This window comes from Rhyacophila brunnea, unplaced genomic scaffold (assembly GCF_057557595.1).
Source record: "Rhyacophila brunnea isolate RB1 unplaced genomic scaffold, BYU_Rbru_1.0 scaffold_8, whole genome shotgun sequence".
Taxonomy (NCBI): Eukaryota; Metazoa; Arthropoda; class Insecta; order Trichoptera; family Rhyacophilidae; genus Rhyacophila; species Rhyacophila brunnea.
Genome location: NW_028233350.1, coordinates 41,333,381 through 41,354,267, shown reverse-complemented (window position 1 = coordinate 41,354,267; position 20,887 = coordinate 41,333,381). Strand labels below are relative to the sequence as shown.

Sequence of the window (20,887 nt, the reverse complement as noted above, 5' to 3'; positions counted from 1 at the left end):
TAAATGCGGTGCGAATGAATAATGGAAGACACTTCGCGGAAAAGGGCTGCCTGTTTTTTGCTCCCACCCCTCCTCCTGCGGCGCTGAACGAGCTATTCTATTCTCCCGCGAGTGTTCACGCTCGAACGTTTTATTTAACGATACAATATTAAGAAAAAACTTAGGTACTTACTTGATATTCATCACATAATATTATTCAATATGACACGTGTTTTCTTCACATAGATCAAGTGTAAATACTACTAACATTTATGATTTGTGTCGCTGAGTTTCAAAATCCGATATAACACTTTTTTGAAATAATTAAGATAAGTATATATATTATCATTGTATTCGTTATTAAAATCTCTACATGAAAATTTTATCGACTCTTCCGAAAGCCGCTACGATTAACTGTCATTTATGAAACAAAATGAATGTGTCTATCAAATCCCGCTATAACACTACTGAAACATTCAAAAACCTTTTTAGTTCAAAAAGTTTTTATTGATTTTCTCAACATAATGAAAAAGTGTTATAGCGGGTTTTGAAACTCAGCGACACATTTCATATTTAAGTACTTAGGTAAGAATTTTAAATTGTACAAGAATCATATTTCTTCATAAACTTTTTTATTTTTAGTAGGTGTCACTTTAACCGTTTGGAAGGGGGATAAACTAGGGGGAATGTAAATACATTTTCGTAAATTACAAATAATACATTAATACCACTGTTAGATACACGATGCTGTTCCGTTAGCCCCAATATAAGCCTTCGGTACGTCACGCAGAATTTTATTATTTTATTTGCACGTAAACATAAAAAATGTTCGACATCATAATATATGAATATGATGTCGTCATAATATATGAATGCTATGAATGGAATATTAATATGTTCATAGGTTGACACGTTTTATTGTTGAAACGTACCACTCCTCATACTTCAATCATAGGACCCATCCATATCCCAAAACAGATGTGACCGTTTACTTACTGTCTATCGGAAAAAGTTACAGAGTTATAAATAGTAAAGATTTTAAAAGTACATACCATCTATGTATAGGTTATATTAAAGAAAATTGGTAATAGTAGTCAGTTTTCTCTAATTATTGGCTAGAAGATAGGTACGTGTTATCGCCGAAACAGTGAGCAAACGAGAAACATTCCAAAGTAGGCATTTGTATCCACCTGGCGATTTTTGTATCTGACTGATGACTCAAATAAAGTATGTTGAATAAAGAATGATACATTTTCAAATCTTGTTAATTATTTGTTAAATAAAAAAATAGTTCGTTAAATTATTCGCATGTGCAAGTCCGTAATTAATGGGATAATTTGGATCCTTGATTAACCCACAAAACCCGATTGCCAAAAAATAGCGAAATTTGTTGAGCACGTCAAGATATAAAAACTACTAGTTAATTTCGCCGTAATTAGAGATGAATTGCTTAATTGGCGGGAATACACTGGATGCAGGTTCCAGTTCCGCTGGCTGTCGTTTTTTTTTAGTACTTACTTACCCACCAGGAGTTACATCAGTGTGTTAGGATTACAGGGGCCTAACTACAGAATGTATGTTTTGAGTTAGCTTCCGGTTTCGATAATCTCGTAATCATATTTATTAGTGACACAAAGCTCTATGTTATATATCCGTTTACAATATAGAGGAAGGGTGCCTATTATGAGATACTTTTTTTTGAGACATTCTCAAATCTAAAATAAACGCATTGCAGGGTATCTATTATTATAAATACATCAAACCATACTGTTTACTAATAAATTTGTAGTCATGAGATTTTTCTTTCTGCCAGTTTATTTTAGATTCGCATTTTAGTAAAAATGTCAAATAAGCTGTTCTCCAAAAAGTGTTCCTAATTTGAGATAGTCACTGTTCCTAATATGAGACTATCTCATATTGGGAACATTATGAAAAAAAACAATAGCTGTAATTGATATGAATAATTATATATTTGTTTACATTTCACATGGTCTCATTTACTTCCATATCCACCTTTTATTCAAATATTATCATAACAAAATACACAAATAAAAACATCTCCTGCTGTTAAATTACCACAATCATCGTGACTCCATTTGAAACACCTGCGTCCATTTTTCTACTCTTGTATAATTCCAACTACAGTAAATAAATACACATCGCGTCATTTTCTTCATCGTCGTCATCAGCACTATCATCTTTTCTCCACCTTCGCTTGACGACGACTCAGATTCCTCCTTCTTCTTTCTTTTAATTTATTTCTAATTTTTCTTTCCCATCGCTTTTTCCATTCTAGTTTTCTTTTTTTCGTCAGCCGTCTTTTCTTTTTGTATTTTGATTTCGTTCGCTTACTGGGTCTCGATCATCTTTGACATAACGCTTCAGTGTGCCTTTTGGTACTCCGAACTGTTTGGCAGCTTTCAGATATCCCATTTCTTTCTTGCAAACGGCATTCATAGCTTGAAACATAGACCTGGGGTCCCAGCTTTTCTTTTTTGACGGAGGCATCTATGGACAATATAATATAAAACATACACACAATATAAACGTTGATATGTTTTCAAAGTAAAATGTGACCCTAATATGAGATATCTCATATTGGGCACACCCAAGTATCTCATTTTAGGCTCATTCAAAATTTGACATAATAAAATTAACTATTCTTCTTCTAGAGTCGATAATGATACAGAAGATACTCAAATATAAATTAAACTACCAAACTACGTGTTTAATTAAGAAATAAACATTGTACGATACCTTAGAGATGTTCTACGATCATCAAAAGTAGCATGCGGCAAAATTTCTTGGACGAGTGATCGACGAAAACACACATACATCACCAAAGACAGGCGCTGCACCCTGCGCACCGACAGTCGTTTGGAGCTATTACTCCTCGCTACCGTGTGACACCATCACCATATTTTATTATCGTCCGGTTGCTGAGTTATTACTATATCTCATATTAGGCACCTATCTCATAATAGGCACCCTTCCTCTATAGTTTCGAAAAATGGCTTTATTTAATAAATTGCATATTAGCGAAATCTTTGTTTGCGTTTATCTCAAAACCCGATATTACACATGTGTGCGAGTGTTTTACCCAGACTAACCTTACATTCTTAAATTTCGGCCTATTTAGGGCACATGCCACCAGAATTTTTTATACGTCTGTGTCCTTGATATTTTATTTTATTCAGGGAATCCAAGTGCACGTCTGGCAAAGATATAATATTATATTCCCAGTCTTCCTCAAAGTTTCGAGACACGTTTCGCGTTAAGTGGCAAGGCATTAGGAGTTTTCTTACTAATATATTACTAAAATTATCCAACATGGAACAACAAACAACAACTCTCAAGGGGGCAGAAATAATTGAAACAACGAGATTCAAATGCCAATCATGGCAACTTCCTGATACAGGTAATATGAGCACATCGAAACTTCAAACGAGGATTAGCTTCTTTATCAGGTAAATTTGTTTATTAGGTAATGGCTACGCCAAAACGACGTACGTGAAGTTTCCGCGAAAATTGTCTCTTTATGGGGTTAGCGTTAGATCGATCAGATTTTGGAACATGGTCATTAACAAAATATATACAACCTAATTATCTATATAATACACACATTGGTAGCGTAATAGAGTATACGCATCATAACTTTTCACTCCGGATCTAGGATGAAAATGATGTAATATATTTAAAAAATATTATCTATTTATATATTAATTACCACGTTATAATTAATACAAGTGAATATCATTTGTTCTAATTTTATGCGAGGTAATTAGGCAAAAAGGTGTATCAGTGTAGTAAAATGAGCAAAAAAGTGCAAAATTATAAAACGTACCTATACCCACGGTGGCCGCGCGGCATAAGCGTTGGACTATCATGCCGTGGGTCCCAGGTTCGAATCCTGGGTCTGGCAAGTACACATATTGTTTTTCAATATGTGTGTGAGTCAGGGTATGGACCTAATAGGTTGAGCAAGTGACTGACATCCATTTCTCGTAAAAAAAAATCTGTTAATACAAACCTCTACTCTGTGGAGGCCCATATCGTCGGTGTTTTGTAAAAAGGGCGAATCAACCATTTTGGCGAAATCTCGATATTAATGAAAATACAATATGTACCCCACTAGCTTTGTTGTGTAAAAACGGCGAATTTTTATCTTTACAGGAAAGTACTTAAAAACGATAATCGACTAAAATTAAATTAATTAAAATTACGAAATAAAAAGCAAATGTGACATATTAGGCCTTTTAAAATATTATATAATAATACCTATTATAATGACAGTACTCTTTCTAAGCTTTATTATGAACTTGTTAGATATTTATAATCATCTACAGGTAAAAAACAAATAAATGTCAAAAGTTAAAAATCCTCCTCCTAGAAAGTAGCATTTTGGTTGATTCGCCCTTTTTACAAAACACAGACGATATGATCCTATTAGGATCGGACATGGTCGGAAAAAAAAAATACTCTACTAGGCTTAATCCCTCATTACTAGTTATTAAAAAATAAATAATAGTCAGCAATCTAATGTACAATGTTCTACTTAGTTTTTGAAATTCAAAAAATTGGACATGGATTGATTGAAAAGGATTTCAAGTTATACACATTTATATTTTTTATAAAAATCGATGTTTTTTAAAATAGATATAAAAAATATTAAACCTGTGAATTAGTAAAAAAATCGCTTAGGTGATGCTTAGAAAACTTAATAAACTAAATTTTAATAATAAATATGACCATAAAATACATGTAATAATAGGGTGCGGCCCGATTCAACAAATTCACATTTTATTACATTTTATACAATTGTAAGTTTATCTTTGACTTAGAATAAAAACATATTTTTCTTTTTAATGTTTTCAGATAGATATTTATTAATTAATTCAGTTGAAATTGTAAATTATCAAAAAAAAAATCTCAAATTGCAAGCTTCGTATCTTTCCGCTAGGTGCCTCTTTAAAATCGGCTCAGTAAAGGCTTCACCTTAATACATATTATTGCAGTAATTACTCATACAGTTATTACAATACAAATTTACAGAAGAGGGGAAAAAAACAAAAACAATTTAAACTTGTAGGCCACACTCACTCAGAAACACTTGGATACACTGTAACGCCTTGATATTCGGCCGAGCCTTAAATATCGCAAGGTATTTGTTTTTATTCAAATAAAACTACAATTTACATATGGTGTTGGTTAGTTTTTTTTAAATTCAATTAAACCCTGCGAAACCAAGCCATAATAGATAATAGTCAAAAAATACTCGTCTATCTATAAAATATCTGAAAGCAATTAAATCATACATAACTTTGAATATTTTATAAATAAAATAATATTTTTTATCTATTATGGTTTGGGTTAGGTCTTGAATTGAATATGAATTTTAAAAAAATAGCCAACAATGTGTGATATGTATTATTAATCCAACGAAAACAAATAAGTATGAATGAAAAGTCTGCACAATTTTGTCATATCGCCCAAAAATAAAACTATTATGGTTTGGTTTAGGCGGGGTTTGATTGATTTTTAAAAATACCATATCATCTGTAAATTGTAGTCTTAGTTCAATAAAGACAAATGCGAATAATTAACAAAGTTTAATGTGAACTATTTATGGCGGATCCTACAAGCTTACCTCCACCTTTCGCTACTGATATATTATATGCACAGTTTTATCTATAATAAAATGGAGCTACAATGCTGCGTATTTGTGTACTAAATTCCAATATTTTATAATATCTACGCGAAACGCTTTTAGAGAGAAGTTTCAATCCGGGATTTTATAAGAGGATTATCGCTAGAGCTTGAATTTTCATCTAACGGACAGATATAACATCACGGTCCGTCAGAGATGAATGGCGATTTCTCGATAAAATATTATTATATTCCTTCAATATTTATCTCCACAATCATTTTCGGCCGCCACGGTCCGATCTAGTACACAAAAAACGTCAAGAAATATGGAAATATGTGAGTATAATATTATCATTATTATTGAAATTTATGTGAGAGATAAATAATATTATAAATTATCATTGCCGACAAGTATTTTATTTTTCATCTCGTTTCTTCGGCGGTTACAGTGCCTATAGAAGCTTGTGATTTAATTTTAGCATGGATACATGCTTTTGTCTTGACCTCCCTCCCGGGCGGATTCGTTACGAAAAATCGCACAGGCGTAACGAAAAATAAAGTCACAAAAGTAGCGCGGCTCCGAGAGACTCCAGTCGGCCGGGAACGGCGCTTCGGGAATGCCGTGTAACCCGCGCCCGCAATTTATTTTATTTTCTTTCGAATTTGGACAACCAGCATTCAGTGAATTAGTAGGTAAAACATATTCCATGTTAAATAATTTTAGCCGCCAGGGTTTAATTTTGTTATTTCATTTCTCGATTCAAGAATTTTACAATAAAAGTCGAGAGCTTTTTTTTAGCTTTTCGGTTACCGATAACTCAATTTTTTAAGTGACGATTTTTAAATTACTACTGTAGTCGGAAGCTTTCTCTTTCCGATACAATCTTTCCCTTCGTTATTTTTGCCTAGCAACATTACTCGAATTCCAGGGAATTGGCCGTTTCTGATTATTTAGATTTATCTCGACACGAGATTTTTCGAACACAACCAATTAGAGTATTAAAACTTTTTTACCATAGACTATAGATACATATAGACGCCACCCGTTGCATTGCTAAATAAAGCTACGTGCTGTGCGTTTGGTTTGTGGGCGAGCGAACGCATTCGCCTATAAATGTTCGAGACCATAGACCATTTCGCTAGTGCTCGCCCAAAGTGCTCGCACTAGACGCTCAGAATTAAAATATAATTTTCTGTTTTTTACGTTATATAGTATTTTTAAGCGGTCAAAATGCAACCAATTAGGTAAATATATCCATAATTTAAGTTATTTTAAAGAAACACTAGGTCACTGATATTAAAATAAATAATAATATACAAATAAATTGTCACGAACATGTATCAACTTACCTATGAAACGTAATACCATCTTCTTGCTTATCAGTACGGCTATCATATTTTAATACAACATGCAGAACCACCTTTCCTACTTAATTAACTAAAAATATTTACCACTGACTTTATGTTTAACACAAAAAATAGCAAATTTAGCAACACGAACAACACGCTACGTGAAGCGATTCAGCACGATTCACCGGCGATATTTTTGGAAACCAACTTAAAAATATGTAGACCTTTTATCTTACTCTAGCGCGTGTCGCAGAGATTATAAGGGTGCCGAATACTTTCTCACTCGCACTCATGCATCGTTTTTGTTCAGGCCTTGTTTTTTACAAATCAAACCAGGCTTGAGAGTAGCTCGATTGTTTAGGCCCCGCATCAGTTGAAGTACGACCTTATGGTGAAGGGTATTTTTTTTTAGATTTTAATCTGGTGGGTATTTATTTATTTATATCTACTTTATGCGTAATCTCTCGCTAGTGTTGATGAGTATTAGTTTCCGCTTCACGTTTATCCGCCCAATTTTTTCCGCACGATTTTTGCAAGTTCAAAGTAAGTATGAGTATGGAAAAGTCTGGGGTAACTCACATGTGTGATGGGCCCCCGCAAATATATTGACCCAATCCGCCCGTACAGACATCCCGGATGTGCGTATGACATCCATGAGTAGGGATTAAATCCCTCTCCTCTGTGTGAGTGCGGATAAATCCAAACCGCTGCTCATATTGATGAGAACTGCGTGATGTAAGCCTTCTTTGGGGATTCTCTACCTACTCTTGATTAAGGCTCTACCGGTGTAACTGTGTTTTTGAGTTGATAACTGTGCTCAACCAAATTGCTTTGGTTATCGATGTATTCCACTTATGTGAGTGTGAATTTAAATGGACGTTCTTTCATCATTGATTAAAATTGAGTTCTTTTAATTCCTTGTTGTTTCACTTTGTGTGCGAATTAAACTAACAATTTATAATTTCAATAATATGAAAACAATGAATTGATTTCCAAATGATAAATGTGCTAGATAAAATAATTTGATTTATTAAATAAAACGGTATTAAATAAATAGGTAATAACTTAAGATATCAAGCTTGCCAATTTCGTGACGCGAGTAAAGCTCGGGGCAAAAGCTTATCTGAGCTTCCTTGAAAACGATAGCGGGCAATGTTTTAGATATCGATTTTGAATTTGCGATACAAGGTGACAACGGATGTTGGTAGGTAGGTATATCACGGTAACCCAGAGCGGATATTCACAACGTGACAAGGACTTACCTCGTCCGCAATAATTTAGAACCTACTCCGAAATGATAATACCAATCAGAAGAAATATGTCAACCTAAAAATGCATGAGGGATGTAAACTGATTTATTATTATGGCTGAAAATTAACTTATTAACATAACAGTTCAGTTTAATTTAAAACAGTAAAAAGATCTATAAGTGTCGGTAAGCACGGTTTAAAAAAGCAGGGTGGTCGTGGAACTACGAAGGGCACGGACCTAATAGGTCAGAGCAACTGGCTAGTACAGTGGTCGGCAAACCGCGGCTCGCGAGTCACATGCGGCTCTTTAGGTATTGGCGTGTGGCTCTTTGTTGCCAAACTCCCAATTCACAATTTTTACAAAAACTTTTGCAAAATTCACAATTTTTATTTTTTGCCATTGATATGTATTGATATGTACCTACACTTATTATGTGTATTATATAATGACATTATCGCGAGCCTAATTATTCCTCCGTGATGCTTGATGCAAAAAGGTATGATTGTTTGTTTACTTTATGTCTCGTTTTTTGGAATGCAAAAGGGTCACGTACACATACTTAAACATACAGAAATTCTCAAAAGAAATGCAAGGAAGGTCATTGTTCACATTAGTTTTACTGCGTGAAAATTGTTTGTAATTCATATTCTGTAAAAATTATATTTATAATTTCATCAGTAAAAAACATATCTATTTAAGTCTGTTAGTTTTATTCGGAAAATCTTCTTCACTTAAAAAATAAACAATTATAAAATGTAATTAATTCATTTAAATAAATTATATTTATAAAAATATACGAATGGCTCTCGAAATTTTTTTTTAACCGTTGTGCTACTCATATTTGGGTCTTTTGGTTCAAGAGTTTGCCGACCCCTGGGCTAGTAGGTACTCCTGCATTTCAAATATGTTAACAAACCGGCCAAGATCCACGTCAAATTGAAGGGCTAATGAACCTAGCTATATTATATTATTGAATTTGTGTTTACACAAGAAACGAAACCCATGACGTAACTCTTATTATCGGAAGAAAAAGAAACGGGAACGACCACAACGACGTGTAACGATAGGTTTACAGGCTTACCTGTTTCGCTGGTGTTGTCCAAGCTGGCCGAGATGTCCTGCACGAGCAGGGCGAGGGAGACGGGCTCCGACAGGGGGCCGTCCGCCGCCGCGGCACTGATCCCCCAGGAGTTACTGATTTCGCAGCCGACTGCCGTGCGGCCGCTGGCCCTGCAGCACGACCACCGCTTGCCAGCCCACAGGCCCGCGTGGAAGCGCAAGCTCAGGGAGCGGTTTGATGAGCACACTGGAAAGAAAGAAAAGAAAACAGCGATCACAACATTTGTTTTGTTTCAGGAAATTTATGCGTATGCAGTTGGTCGTATCACAGTTTACCGTGACCTGTTGTATCGGAAATAGGTGGCTGTATAGTATTCTGATCAAATGCACGTCTAAATAAAATACATAAAGAAAACCACATGTAAAAAGAGAAGAAAATAGCTACGTAAGTTATTTAAAAATATAATCATATCGTATAATATATTTATATACAATACTGAATGATAAGCAGATTAGCAAGTAGGTGCTCATAAGTATAAAGTCGTACCTACCTATCAAATATCATATAAAAAATGAGAGCGTTAACATCAGATATTTGATGTTAATCAATATCAGGTAAATGTTTTTATTAAAAATATTGGATTATTATTGTCAATGTCTATACAACTATGATATTTTTGATCTTAATGCTATACGGTCATCTATTTCCGGTACGACATCTCACTGTGAACTGCGATACGACAAAATGTAATACCCACATTTTACACGTAACCCACCCATTTGTAACAATATATTTGAGTAGTAAAATGTACGTAGTCATTACAATATCGGAGTTGCCCGTTTTCTGTTATTTAGATAAATCCTGTAAAACTCCATATGCATGAGTTTTTTTGGCTTTTCTGTAAAAATACAATTTTTGTCACATCGGAGATTTTAACAATTCAACCACGATAATATTATGCTCCGAGACAGGAGCGTGACTGGGTGAAATAAGTAAGTCATCACTAGTAAAAATATTCTAATTACGTAGCTGGAAAGTTGCTATCAATAATTATCCTCAAAATCCATTGGGAATTCATTATTATTTCAGAAAACATTTTTAATATACACAGTTGAAATATTCAAAACGCCATTAGGAGAGGTCAATAATTGATCAGTAATGAAAAACGCGAAAGTTAACAAGAGATCAAAATAATTAATTAACACATTTTCACTCGCCTCCTTTTGTGCCATGGGCGTAGATAAAATTAACATTATTTAATAAAACGGCTAATATAGAAAATCTATTTAAAACATTTTTCTGCGAAGAAAAAGACAGAGCTAAACAATGGTAAAATACATTAATTATTAAATATTATGAGACCTTAAAACCTTTATGGGATATTTATTTAGGAGCCTACCTAAGATATCTAAGCAGTTTTTTTATAATTAACGAGCCGTGATTACTTACACATTGCATTATAATATATATAATAAAAAATATATTGAAATAATTTGAACTGTTGTATAACAAAATAATAAAAATTATGTATTAATCAGTTTTGAATTAAACATAATTTAATTATTGATTATCGGTAACTCTATCGGTAAAAAACTCAGGCCAGTTATAGAAACATTTTTGGGAGAACAGTATTACAATAACTTAAATTTATTTTTTTGAAATAATTTGAAATATCTACAGTAGGTATAATTCATAATAGAAAACAACAGTTCTATCGGTAGTTGAACAGGGCCATTCTATGGAAGTTGAAAGATGCGATATCAAATCTCAGTGGGTCCATTTTTCCGGGTTTTTTTCCTAATATAAGTACATGTTTTTGAGGAATTATTCATTATTGATAAACAAGAGTTTTCTCAACAAAATACAAGTTTTATTCCTTTTCAAGAGATTGGGCGTGCGTCGTTGGCGATAATTTGAATGAACTTCGGATTCACAATACTGGACGCCACGGTCAAAAATATATATTGGACGTTATGCAGAAAGTAACCAGTCCACAAAAAATAAGAAAATGAGATATGATATTGATCAGATGCGAGAAGGTTTTCTCTACATTCTGCTGAAAATAGCAAAGTCGCAAAAAAATATTCTTGAAATAAAATACTATTTACAATTGTACATTTTACATACGTTTTTAATATCACGTTGTTGCTAAAGTACCATTATCTCAGTTCGACATTATTGTGGACTGGCTACATTCTCCATAACTACGTTCAATTATACATCACTATATCTCTGTGCAAATGAATAATATTCGTGATTTGTCGTGTGTCGTCACATTTCTTTACATTACAGTAATATTTATTCCCACACCCTAACTAGTCACTTCGTGAACACGAATATCATTGTCGCTATCCATACACGTATAAAATAAGTTCTGCATTTACTCCAGTCAATGAGTGCTCAAAATATGGGTGTAGAGTGCATGGAATATGTCACAATTTTTGACTTCAGGACTTTGTTAGGCGTAGTTAGTAGGTAAACATACTAAAAGTCCCCGCCCCTAGGAGATGAGCTAAAGGCGGAAGGGGGACGAAAGGTCCCATTTTTCTGTTTTTCGCTTATATCACGGAAACGGTGCATGTAGAAAAAAAATGTTAAAAAAACGAGCAAATGGGCAAATTGGCTGCCAATTATCGTTGAAAATTCGACAAATATGTATAGAGACAAATTTTATAGGAAGTTTAATTAACTTTCACTCCCAGGGTCGGGGATTTTTAGTATGTTTACCCACTAACTACTCCTAACAAAGTCCCGAAGTCAAAAATTGTGACATATTCCATGCACTCTACAATATATTCATTGACTGGACTAATTATCAAAAAGCACCTATAGCGTTTTGTTATTTATAGATGCTCTCATCATGAAGCAGAGATTCGTTTCGGCAAGCGACATGCTATAAAATTTTTACTATAGTTTCACAATAACACAGTATTTAACACAAGATTTAAGAATGTAACATTCTAATTATGTAACATACATAATTTTGAAAACACTTCTGGGAAAATATATTATAACCAATAGAAAAAATCATTTTGAACAAAGTTCAAGTAGGTAAGTTATAAAAAAAATCTTGGAGTGATCTGTGGTGTCGGTTAATAATTAAAGTAATACATACTTTGATTTAAAATACAAAGCGCTTCAGTGAGTATTAAAAGCCATTAGTTAAAAATTGTCGCAGTTAAGCATGGCTCCTTTAGCATAGTGGTCATGTGCGTGGGCGCAATACCCGAGAGATGCAGCCGATTCGATTCCTGCGGGGTGTCTTACCTTTTTCAAAAAGATTTTTTCTATTAGTTATAATATATTTTTGTGTGGTGTTTTGTGTGTGTGTTTTCAAAATTATGTTAGAATTATTAAATCTTGTGAATTATTCGTTGAATAAAAATATAGTTATTATAAATATGTATTCGTAAAAAAATTCTGGGTAGGTATTTGTTTTTTTGGTTAGTATAGAAATGTATAACATATTGAGCAGACGAAATGCATATTAACTGAAATATAAAATGTAAAAGAATCTCTGTAACGTGACTCGACATCACAGAACGGTAAATAAAGGTTAGTATACGTTTAGTTATCCAAATCTGTTAGACATCGGAAGTTAGTTACAGCCACGTGAATGAGAGAATCAGTTAAGTGTCTAATAAGTATCAGTAGTGGGTTAGTTGGTTAGAGCTGCGGAAAAACTCGGCGAAGTTCTCGGCAAGAAAACCGCAGCATGGAAACGCTTCGATAACAACGTTGCGGTATTGAATATAATTACATATTTATTTATTAATATAAGTCAGTAAGTTAGTGGAGCAATCAATCGATGAATAAGACATTAATAATATTATATTTACAAAAAAATACACGTGAAGAGATGAATTTAATATAACGTATTGTTTTATATTAGAAACTTGCATAGCTAAATACTGATATCGTATAATTATTGTATCTCTCTAAAGCTTTATGCATAAAAAACGGCTTCGCATATTACCAAAACACTTTCCTAATTTCTTATTAGGTACCTTCACGGCGGTACAACAATACATGTGCAGACCAAAGTACCAATAATTTCATAAGTACGCTTACAAACTTATCAACGCGATTATTACCAAAAGGGTTATCAGAAATTCAGTGAGTTTTTGGCTCGCCTTCAAGTAATTGAAAATAATTGTAATAATTACATGTTAAAATACGATGTGAATACGACATATTATTATTATCTACTAAAAACCCCGCAATGTCCTACTAAGTTTTAATTATATATCAGATTAACGGCTGACACAATTAAGACTCTTCAAAATTTACGTAAATACTCGGCTCACAGCATCGGACGAGAGCCCAACAATAAAGATCTAATCAAGGCAAGCGATATCGCCTCTCAGACTCTAAATTAAAAAGCCCCGGCAGTAAAGAATAAACATTTTACGCGGTTTTACATAAAATAATGAAAATATAACGTCGTAAAGGGAGGGAAATACAGCGCCCGTGGAGCTTGGCCTCCGCGATCGCTTTTATGCGAGAATTATCATAATTTGATGTCGCATAAGAGATTGCTCCGATCCAAACCACCCGGAGATGGAAACGACCGACAGAGTATGCGATGTTGACTTGAATCGAAACAAGATAAAGGAACATTACCAATCAGTATATCAAATTCAAACGTAGGTATATTTTATTTTTTATTAAATACTGAATTTGCACAACATTTAACAATGTAAGACTTGAACATACATAATTTTGAAAACACTTCTAAGAAAATATAATATTATAAATTAGACCGAAAAATACAAATCTTTTTTGAAAATAGTAAGACACCTAGTAGGAATCGAACCTGCATCTCTCGTGTTTTCAAAATTATGTATGTCCAATAATTACAATGTTACATGAAACATTGAACATGAATAAACAGAAAATGATCCAATAGAACATGAAGAAACACAACGGTGACTAATTATTAAACTCATTATTTCGTTGTCCCTAGTCACCCATGCATTTTGAACATATTAGATTGTTTATACGAGATATAGGTTAGGTACCTAGCTTGCCGGTATCACTGAATTGAGTCCCGTTTAATTGAGGTTTTCCAGAGATTAGGAATGCAGAAACTATGTACCAAATTTGATGTTTTTTACGGCGTATTGAAAACATGTGTTATTAAAAATCTATACGATAGTTTCAATATAAAATGTTAAAAACACGCACGTTAACATCATTTTACTCCTTATTCAATTATAGTTCAATTTATGGCTACGGCCGTATGTTGTAGCTTAACTACTGGGGAATGTCAAAAGAAATGGCGTATTTCAAAAAAACACTGCCTTATTCTTAGGTCAATAATTATTATAAAGCAATCATTATTTGTAGGATGTTTATCACACTTGAATGGTCAAAGACATAGCTTATAATCAGTATCTTTAAAAGTATCTTCAAATGTGTTAATCTTGCCCATTTTTTGAATAATAAAATGCCTAATTCTTGTCAAATTTGGGATCACAGAGATTATCAATATAATGTTTTATCGTAAATATTTCACTATAATAATGTCGACATAAATTATACTGATGGTTTTATAAATGCGTTTAAAAATTAATAAATGTAAAAAATCTTAACACCACTGCACATTTATGTACTGAAATATGACTATATTCTAAAACATTAGAGCGAGAGGTTTAAAAGAATACTATTTTATGTAATAAAAATACTTTAAGCAGTCATCAAATGTTTAAAATATATAAAGGATAATAAGGCTTCAAAATTATATAAAAATATTATCTACAACGTTTAAGGAATGTGCAGGATCATGCTTTGAAAATAGAATAAAAGCTCCATTTTGACCCACGCTGAGCACGTCCGCCCTTAAGGGGGGACATGCTCGTCGAAGGTCAAAATTGAGTTATTATTGTATTTTCAAACCATGATCCTGGACACTCCTTAAACGTTGTAGATAATCTATTTATATAATTTTGAAGCCTTATTATCCTTTATAGTTATTTTAAACATTTGATGACTGCATAAAGTATTTTTGTTACATAAAATAGTATTCTTTTAAACCTCTCGCTCTAATGTTTTAGAATATAGTCATATTTCGGTACATAACTGTGCAGTGGTGTTAAGATTTTTTACATTTATTAATTTTTAAACGCATTTATAAAACCATTAGCATAATTTATTACAAGATAATTTTTGTAAAATATTCACGATAAAAAATTATATTGATAATCTCCGTGATCCCAAATTTGACAAGAATTAGGCATTTTGTTATTCAAAAAATCGGCAAGATTAACACATTTGAAGATGATTCTAAAGATATTTATTATAAGCTATGTCCTTGACCATTCAAGCGTGATAAACATCTTATGAATAATGATTGCTTTATAATAATTATTGACCTAAGAATAAGGTAGTGTTTTTTTGAAATACGCCATTTCTTTTGTCATTCCCCAGTGGTTAAGCTACAACATACGGCCGTAGCCATAAATTGACAAATTATAATTGAAGTAGGGAGTAAAATGATATTGACGCGCGTGTTTGAACATGTACTTAACCGATTTTTTTTTAATTTTTTTTTAAACGGTACATGTTCAAACACGCGCGTCAATATCATTTTACTCCCTACTTCAATTATAGTTTGTCAATTTATGGCTACGGCCGTATGTTGTAGCTTAACTACTGGGGAATGACAAAAGAAATAGCGTATTTCAAAAAAACACTACCTTATTCTTAGGTCAATAATTATTATAAAGCAATCATTATTCATAAGATGTTTATCACACTTGAATGGTCAAGGACATAGCTTATAATAAATACCTTTAGAATCATCTTCAAATGTGTTAATCTTGCCGATTTTTTGAATAATAAAATGCCTAATTCTTGTCAAATTTGGGATCACAGAGATTATCAATATAATTTTTTATCGTGAATATTTTACAAAAATTATCTCGTAATAAATTATGCTAATGGTTTTATAAATGCGTTTAAAAATTAATAAATGTAAAAAATCTTAACACCACTGCACAGTTATGTACCGAAATATGACTATATTCTAAAACATTAGAGCGAGAGGTTTAAAAGAATACTATTTTATGTAACAAAAATACTTTATACAGTCATCAAATGTTTAAAATAACTATAAAGGATAATAAGGCTTCAAAATTATATAAATAGATTATCTACAACGTTTATGGAGTGTCCAGGATCATGGTTTGAAAATACAATAAAAACTCAATTTTGACCTTCGACGAGCATGTCCCCCCTTAAGCAAGTACGTAAGTATTTAATGTGCATACAAACCGATTCTTTACGCAAGTACAAGTGAGCCAGCCGTACAATGTTTTAAAAAATAGCCAAACATCAATAGAAATACTGAATTATCCGGCATTTTAATGCTTCTCTAATCGCATTAACAAGTCCGTTTTTTGCACAAGCAGGTTGGCTGGCAGTCACGACCGAACATACAAGCAAGCCACGACACAGCGCAACCTGTAACCAGGTCCGCCCCGATCATGCGTGCAAAATGTGCAGGCCCAATTTAGAAGGCGGTTAGAAATCCGTAAAATTCGCAACATCTCAGCCATGCACAACAATATTTTCCCAGCTGACCTGTCAACTGTGGGGAAGAGAAGGGAAACTGAGAGGGAATAGCTGCTGAAGTCGGTCCAACCAGCTGTTGGCCCCATCGGACCGCCCGAACTGGTCGCCACAAAGGCCAATTATATTGCATTTAAAAAAAATGCGGCATCTTATTGCGGACGTGAAGATCTATTCACATAATTTTGTTTGTCCGGATTGTTTTAGCTTTGTGTTTTGTATAATTATTATATATCATTAAATTCAATTATTACTCTTCTTAGTCCCCATTGCTTTCTCTACGATGGCACTTTTTATTAAATTACGTCTTTCGGTAAACTCAGTCAAAGCTTACTTGAGAGCGTGGCGAGCTCAGTATTGGGCATCTGCTCCTGAGACATTCTCAGGTGTAAAAAACTGCTGATGTTTCACATCCAAACGTAGGGCCTCGTGATACGCTCGATTAAGACCGAGTATGGTGCGGGACGGTTGGTTTGGATTATTAAAAAAGGAATATGTCTAACTTACCTAAGCCCGTTGTTTACGTATGTCGTATATAGACTAAGCTCCTATGCCGACCACACATTAACCCATATGTTTGTTTTAATTTGCAACTTTCTTTATAATATATTTACAATAATTTTACAGGTACGAATTTATGATAAACTACGTAGATCAAAATATCAACATTACAGCAGAGCAATATTCAAAAACGGAATCTTTAATTTAAAAAATAATTAATTGGGTAACACCCAAAGTATTTTTTTATCCACGTTAAATCAGTACAATCTCTATATATATAAAAATCTCGTGTCACGATGTTTGTGGTCGAACTCCTCCGAAATGGCTCGACCGATTTTTATGAATTTTTTTATGTATATTTGTTAGATATGAGAATAGGTCAACAAGTATATTTCATACCGCTAGGTGATTAGGGTATCTCTATCCAGAAAAAAAAATATTTATTTTTTTGACAATTTTTTTTTGTATTTTTTTTATTATTTTGCATAAAAAAATACCTATAACCCCAAATTTTAACTGTCCTACCCCCACCCTTCCATTTTTTAATCGCGATTTTATTATTTTTGTATTAACAAATTTAACCGTCGTTCGTATTTCAAACAAAACGAAATTATTTAGTTCGTTGAATGACAGATGGCGCTACGTCCGAGAAGAATTCAAGAGAAGCGTTGCGTCATTTTGACATTTCATTCGACATATCACAACGCAGTGCGTGCAAAAGTTTGTACGATTTATTTTAATTGATCTATTTTTATGTGCGTGTATTACAGTGCACAATGCCAGCAAGACGCAAGGGGGGCCACTTAGGCCGTCGAACGAATAAAGCAACAAACATGAAAAATAGTAGAGCAGAAAGAACAGACGAACAAAACCAACAAGAGAACAAAAACGTGCGTGTAAGCATGTCGCAATTGCGTGCATCTCAATCATAAGAGGCACGAGCTGAACGAAATCAACAACGACAATTGGAACGGAGCCAAGCGCGCCGGTTCGTAGTTAACACACGCAGAGCAAATGGCCGACAACGCCAACAAGTACATCGAACATTTACATCCGCTTCGTTCCTTCGTCTCGCATTCGAGTACGAGCCAGATATTGAATATTCCGCTCATCCGAAAGTGCTGATTGGTGCTATGGACAAAGAATGTCCCCAGTGTCATGCGCTCAAATTCAAACATGAGTCAGCCGGGATGTGTTGCGCATCAGGAAAAGTGCAACTACCAGAAATTGATATACCACCAGAACCATTGAACGGCTTGCTCATCGGCACGGTTCCAGATTCAAACCTGTTCCTGAAGTCCATTCGCACATTCAATTCATGCTTCCAAATGACTTCGTTCGGAGCAACAGAAATAGTTCACAATACTGCGGCAAATGGTCAACAATTCCATTCTACGTTCAAAATCAAAGGCCAAGTATACCACAAAGTAGGCTCATTGCTGCCAATGCCAAACGAACCACATAATTTTTTACAAATCTACTTCATGGGCGGTGAGGACATCAATCATGTGGATGCACGTTGCGGCTACAATGGTCTCAATTCGCCTATTTCCAGGCGCATCGTCGGCGAACTGGACGCCCTGTTGAATGAGCACAATGAATTATTGAAACTCTTCAAAGCACACGTGCACGAATTGCAAAGTGACAATCACGCTATTGTCATCAATCCTGATAAAACACCAGCTGGAGAGCACGTGCGTCGATTCAATGCACCTGTTGTTGTCGACATTGCTGGAATCATGGTTGGCGACCGCACATCGACGCGAGAAATCGTGATTCGAAGAAGAAACAATAATCTGGAGTTCATCACTGACACACACCGTTCATACGACGCTCTCCAATATCCGCCAATTTTCTGGAAGGGACAAGACGGATATTGCATAAACATTAAACAACGAGATCCTGTCACAGGTAATTCATTCATTATGAACATCATTAGTCATTTTGAATTGAGAAAATGAATGGTTGATGTTTTTTTGTTTTTATCGGCGGTCATCGTCTACAGCGCTCCATTCCTCTTTCTGTCATAGATCTCATCCCCACACACTTACGATACATTCGTTATTTTTTATTTAACAACCAAAATATTCACTAGAAATAATTTATATGGCAGAACAACGTTTGCCGGGTCAGCTAGTATTTTTATATTATTATAACCATACGTTCATAAAAAGATATTTCTAACTTTTACCGGAATATGTACCATAAAAATCGAGTGTGAATTTTTGTAACAATATTGTATTTTTAGAATTTTCAGTGTCATTTAAAGTTTGAAGGCGGCGTTTCGGAATTTCGCAAGTGGGCGGCTGAGTCCCTTGGGGCGGACCTGCCTGCAGGAGATCTTAATTAAAATTGGAAGGGCAAACAGCTGTGAGAAAATTCAATGCAAACACCTGTCAAATGTGACCTGAGAAAAGTGGGGTCACAAGTCCTACACAAATCGTTACTTATAATTGCGTAAAGATGAACCCTAACACTGGCTGTCATTTACCAAGTTACTTTACATCAGCTCTTATCTGTTACGGTAGGAAAACGTAAACACTTTATTCCGTCGGTTTGGAAGGACGTCTCACTCTCCGGGTAAGTATGATTGCACCTAATTTACTCGACATAAAATGTGGGTGCTTCAAAATATGACGCAATTAAATCTAGGTACGTACATCGTATGAAGAAAAAAACTATATGACGGCCAAAATGAGCTCTATCGACTTTTCTCTAACAAACGGCAGCCTTTACTACTCTGTCGTCCTAAGCTTAATTAACGTAACAAGCACTTTTAGAGAAAATTAGTTAGGGAGTCTACTGTGGGTTTAGTGTGAGTATTTAAACATTGTAAACGATACATTCAACATAAACTAATTATTATCCCTACTGTACAATATTTTTTTACATATAATATTTTTTTTCGTATGTATATCGATGTCCAGAGGAAATGTATTAGAAATGCCTACTAAAAATAACGTATCCAACGTTAGAGATATATTATTTCAGCCAAGTAATTAGGTAGATGCGAATTTTGCAATCTAGTTGCCTATTAACGCGTTCGCTGCTGAAGAGATAATGAGATTTTAATTGCCCCCTTTAAAATGCACGTTAATTACATCGATCGGCCTGGTCATTACGCGCCGTGTGCGTTTTCCGCGTCCAAAGTATTAATAATGTCAGACGTTTGTCTTTTATTCCTCACCCTAATAATGTTAGGGCCAGCTGACTTCATGTTAATTGTTTAATTAGTCTCCGGCAATACCGGCAATAGGGACCTACCTAGTACCTACATAATACAGTTCTACACTAATCGATGAACCAAATATGTGCAATCAATCTTTTTTCCAGTTAATTGTTTCGAAATGACACGTAAGATTATTTGCTGCACGCGATCTGTCAAATTTTGTTAGTTTTATGAGCATCCAATTGTTTCCTGTTCAATTCAAGTTTTAAATTTTAATAAAAACGTCAGAACATGGATTTATTGCGGCAATTAGTTGATACTTTGACACAATATTCGCCATGTTTTTTCTACATATTATT

The 20,887-nt window shown here is 34.1% G+C and overlaps 1 protein-coding gene across 2 annotated transcripts in view; it reads right to left on the bottom strand.

The window, feature by feature from the left end:
• Positions 1-20,887, bottom strand: part of Btk (tyrosine-protein kinase Btk29A) — a 324,307-nt gene that overhangs the window by 223,025 nt on the left and 80,395 nt on the right. For both annotated transcript variants that reach the window (XM_085958514.1, XM_085958515.1), the window contains exon 4: positions 9,308-9,532. In XM_085958514.1, the coding sequence (XP_085814640.1) occupies positions 9,308-9,532 (225 nt within the window). The remainder of the gene's footprint in view (positions 1-9,307; positions 9,533-20,887) is intronic.